Genomic DNA, 1,170 nt, shown 5'->3' with positions numbered 1-1,170 from the left:
TACTTCACCACCTCTCCTAGGAACCTTCATAAAACTTGGAGCAGCAACCAAAGAACTGAAGCATTTAACTAGGCTTATGATGCCTAAAAGCCAATCCTTGGGCCTAATTATCTGAATTTTCCCAGTAGAAATACTTTGTTTGATTAAGAGAAATGACAGCCTCTTAGTTGCTCTGACAAAATGGTTTTGTGCTTTCTCCCTTCCAAAGCATATTATTCAAAGTTCAAGATTTTGTAATTCTACAGCAGTGCAGATTGTCCGCATTTTTTATAGAGAAAATGCTGAGTTTTGTGATGCTGGCAGTGACTGTATTGAAGGTTAGGCATTCATGGCATTTATGTCATTCAAATAATTGTAAGCTCTAATTCCCATTTCTATGGCTCTTTTGCTTAATAAAAAATCACCACAGTCAAAAAAACACTACATGGAATTAATGCAGCTCTTGGAAATTATCATTCAAAATGCTGACGCTCAACCCGTGAGCTATTTATTGCATGATCTCTGCTATATTGCTCCATGCTTTGGCTTTTTTCTTGGCCAGGGAGACCCAAATGGGTTCATCTGGCTCTTGGAGCACTGCTGGAAGATTTGCAGATCTTGTGTTTTCTTTAGCTGTGGCAGGCACTTGAACCATCTTCTGATCTTCAACTGGGACCAAGCAAATAACAATACACAAGCAGTAAGAAACCTCAGAGGTACTGGGGTATGTTGTTCATGGGATACAATCACATTTTTCCATCTTTTAGTTTTCTTCTGATCCCCTTGCTCTGAATGCTTTTCAACTCTTGCTCCCTTTCACTGCCAAGCTTCTAGAAGCCAGTGCATGCACAACATCAAAGGCAGTATGGATACATCATAGGGAGGAAATCAGCATGGCTATGACCACAGGAAGGAGCCCTGGTGGCACAATGGCTAAAAGCCCTCAGCTGCAAACCGAAAAGTTTAGCAGTCCTAACCCACCTGGGGCTCCATGGAGAAAAGACATGGGAATATGCTCCTGTAAAGATTACACCCTAGGAAACCCCATGGGGCAGTTTTACTCTGTCCTATAGGATCACCATAGGAGCTCTGGTAGCATAGTGCCTAAGGCACTTGACTGCTAACCAGAAGGCTGGTGGTTCAAACCCACCAGCCACTCCTCAGAAGGAAGGTTGGACAATCCTACTGCCT

The 1,170-nt window shown here is 42.6% G+C and overlaps 1 protein-coding gene across 1 annotated transcript in view; it reads right to left on the bottom strand.

The window, feature by feature from the left end:
• Nucleotides 1–487: 487 nt before the first annotated feature.
• KIAA1210 (KIAA1210 ortholog) overlaps nt 488–1,170 on the bottom strand; it is an 82,576-nt gene continuing 81,893 nt past the window's right edge. Inside the window, 1 exon segment of the mRNA XM_042782606.1 lies at nt 488–648. Coding sequence (XP_042638540.1) covers nt 488–648 — 161 coding nt within the window.

Source organism: Orycteropus afer, unplaced genomic scaffold (assembly GCF_000298275.1).
Source record: "Orycteropus afer afer isolate SDZICR_OR568_19922 unplaced genomic scaffold, OryAfe1.0 scaffold00387, whole genome shotgun sequence".
Taxonomy (NCBI): Eukaryota; Metazoa; Chordata; class Mammalia; order Tubulidentata; family Orycteropodidae; genus Orycteropus; species Orycteropus afer.
Note: the sequence above shows the minus strand (reverse complement) of the source record. Positions and strands in the feature narration are given on the sequence as shown.